Below are 2,970 nucleotides of genomic sequence, written 5' to 3'. Positions count from 1 at the left end.
ATTCTGCAATACTTTTATAGACTAAAAGGCTTAATGAAAATGATAAGACAGCTTAATTTAACAAATTGAGAATAATTAATATTAATATTATATTCATGTCAAGCTACTTAGTAAATTTTATATCATTGTGTTCATACTGTGTCCAACAAATTTATGTTTTCTCTCCTTCAGATACCTAATTCATTTCAGTGTCACATACAGCAAACTCAAGTATATGGAGAGCCAGAGAAACACCTCAGAATTCGTTCTTCTAGGACTTTCGGATGACCAGAATGTGCAAATATTTTGCTTTGTGCTCTTCTTATTCTGTTATGTTGCCCTGTTGGCAGGAAACCTGCTGATCCTCGTCTCCATTCGATGCAGCCCTCTTTTCCACCAACCCATGTACTATTTCCTCAGCCACTTATCCTGTATGGACATCTGCTATACCTCTAGTGTTACACCCAAATTCATTGCTGACCTACGAGGGGGGACAAAAACGATCTCCTATGGTAATTGCATGTTCCAGGTCTTTGCTATGCACTTCTTTGGGAGTACTGAGGTCTTTGTCCTCACAGTCATGGCCTTTGATCGCTACGTGGCTATCTGTAAACCTCTCCACTACCTGCTTATCATGAACAGGACAAGATGCAATCTTCTAGTCTTGGCTGCTTGGGCTGGTGGGGCTCTCCATTCTCTTCCTCAATTATCGATGACCGTCCAATTGCCATTTTGTGGACCTAATGAGATTGATCACTATTTTTGTGACATCTTGCCTTTGTTGAAAGTTGCCTGTACTGATACCTACATCACTGGTGTCCTTGTGGTTGCCAATTCAGGTCTGGTCGCTTTAGTGACCTTCGTTGTCTTATTTGTTTCTTATGTCATTATATTGTTTAGTCTAAGACATCGTTCGGCCGAGGGAAGACACAAAGCCCTCTCCACTTGTGGGTCTCATATCACTGTGGTCATCTTATTTTTTGGGCCTTCAATCTTTGCCTACCTTCGACCTCCGACCACGTTCCCCCAGGACAAAATATTCGCTCTGTTTTACACCATCATCGCTCCTATGTTCAATCCCTTAATCTACACCCTGAGAAATACAGAGATGAAAAGCGCGATGAGAAAAGTTTGGTGTCAAACATTATTTTCGAAGGAAGCACACAATTAATCCGAGGAAACATACAGCTAAGCATCTTTATAAACGAAAAGGGACTGATGTGACAAGAAAAGCTAAGAAATATTTCTGGGTGGAGCCTGGGTGGCTGATTCGGTTAATCATCTGACTCTTGGTTTTGGCTCAGGTCATGACCCACAGTTCATGAGTTTGAGCCCCGCATCAGGCTCAGCATTGACAGCGTGGAGCCTGTTTGGGATTCTTGCCCCCCCCCCCCCCGCTCTCTCTCTCTCAAATAAAATTTTATATATTGTTTTTTATTTTTAATGCTTTATTTATTTATGGAGAGAGAGAGAGAGAGACAGACAGAGGGAGAGAGAGAGAGAGAGAGAATGCACAAGTAGTGGGGAGGGACAGAGAGAGAAACTGAAATAGAATCCGAAGCAGTCTCTGAGCTGTCAGCACAAAGCCCAGTGCGGGTCTTGAGCTCACAAGCTGTGGAATCATGACCTGAGTCAAAATAAGATGCTTAACTAACAGAACCACTCACGTGCTCCAAAATAATTTTCTTTTAAATGCTGAGATGGGGCGCGTGGGTGGCTTAATCGGTTGAGCATCGACTTTGGCTCAGCTCTTGATCTCACAGTTTGTGGGTTACAGCCTGTGTCAGGCTCTGTGCTGACAGCTCGAAACCTGGAAACTGCTTTGGATTCTGTGCCTCCTTCTCTCTCTGCCCCTCCCCTGCTCGCACTCTCTCTCTGTCTCTCAGCAATGAATAAACATTTAAAAAAATTAAAAATTTAAATAAAATTTAAAAATGCTGAGAAATATTTCATAGACTTTATATAACATCATTATCATGAATAGAATGCATAAGAAAAAGAATTAGAAAGAAATTTAATGGAATAGCTAAATGAATATGAATTCCCACTTACCGGAATTTATTAAAAACTTAATCGTATGGAGTATTAAGGAGGTGTGGATAGAATCACCTGCAGAAAAAAACTGTCTGAGCCAAAGCAAATAAGGCAATGCTATTAAGTCAGTGAATTATAAAGGCAAAAAAAAATTTAATGATAATTATAGTAAATAAACTGGGCTTATACACCAGTCCTCAAAATGATACATGTTCTGCAGTAGTGAAGTTGAAATCTACAATTAAAATAATGACTTTAACTCATCATGAATGTCTTTATTTCTCTTCTGGTGGCACCCAGAAATCATCTGTGTTACAAAGTAATCAATAGTAGAACCTGTTTTAAAGTGGTTCTTGGTGATCAGTTCTTCTGATTTATATTAAAAATAACAAAAGTATCTAGTTAAGACAGAACAAGAATCAATAATTTAAGATAGTCCAAACATAACTATTTCTTATTCCACCTACTGACTAGAATACAAAACATTTGCCATAAAACTTAAGGGACTGAATAATAAAATGTAAGTGCTGACTAACCTCTACCTGCCTAAAATTGATAAGTGGAAAGTTATTTGATCCAGAACCAAAGACCTTTTCTGTTATAAAGAGAAAAAAAAAAAAGCCTAGAAAAAGACAAATTAAGATATAGTCTAACACCTAAAACAAACCAAAGTACATTTTGCAAGCACATTTTTGGCTGCATATGGATGTTTATAGCTGTTTTATTCATAACTGCCAAACCTTGGAAATAAGCAAGATGCCCTTCCATAGGTGACTAGATAAATAAATTGTCATCCATGTGGAGAATTATTATTATTATTATACTGAATATTATAATTATATACTGAATAATATAATTATATATTATAAAGTGAATGAAGACAATCTGGAAAGACTACATAGTTACATGATTTGAACTGCAGGAATCCTGGAAAAGGCAAAGCAATGGAGACATCAA

At 37.9% G+C, this 2,970-nt stretch overlaps 1 protein-coding gene across 1 annotated transcript; it reads left to right on the top strand.

Annotated features, from left to right (window-relative positions):
* The first annotated feature begins 214 nt into the window (after window positions 1-214).
* LOC121043843 (olfactory receptor 4P4-like) lies at window positions 215-1,150 on the top strand. The gene has a single exon (XM_040495842.1). The coding sequence runs from the start codon at window positions 215-217 to the stop codon at window positions 1,148-1,150; it is 936 nt and encodes a 311-aa protein (XP_040351776.1).
* The last annotated feature ends 1,820 nt before the right edge of the window (window positions 1,151-2,970 follow it).

The sequence above is a fragment of the Herpailurus yagouaroundi genome, unplaced genomic scaffold (assembly GCF_014898765.1).
Source record: "Herpailurus yagouaroundi ecotype Mexico unplaced genomic scaffold, PumYag 187, whole genome shotgun sequence".
In the NCBI taxonomy this organism is placed as follows: Eukaryota; Metazoa; Chordata; class Mammalia; order Carnivora; family Felidae; genus Herpailurus; species Herpailurus yagouaroundi.
This window is presented reverse-complemented; position numbering and strand designations above follow the sequence as displayed.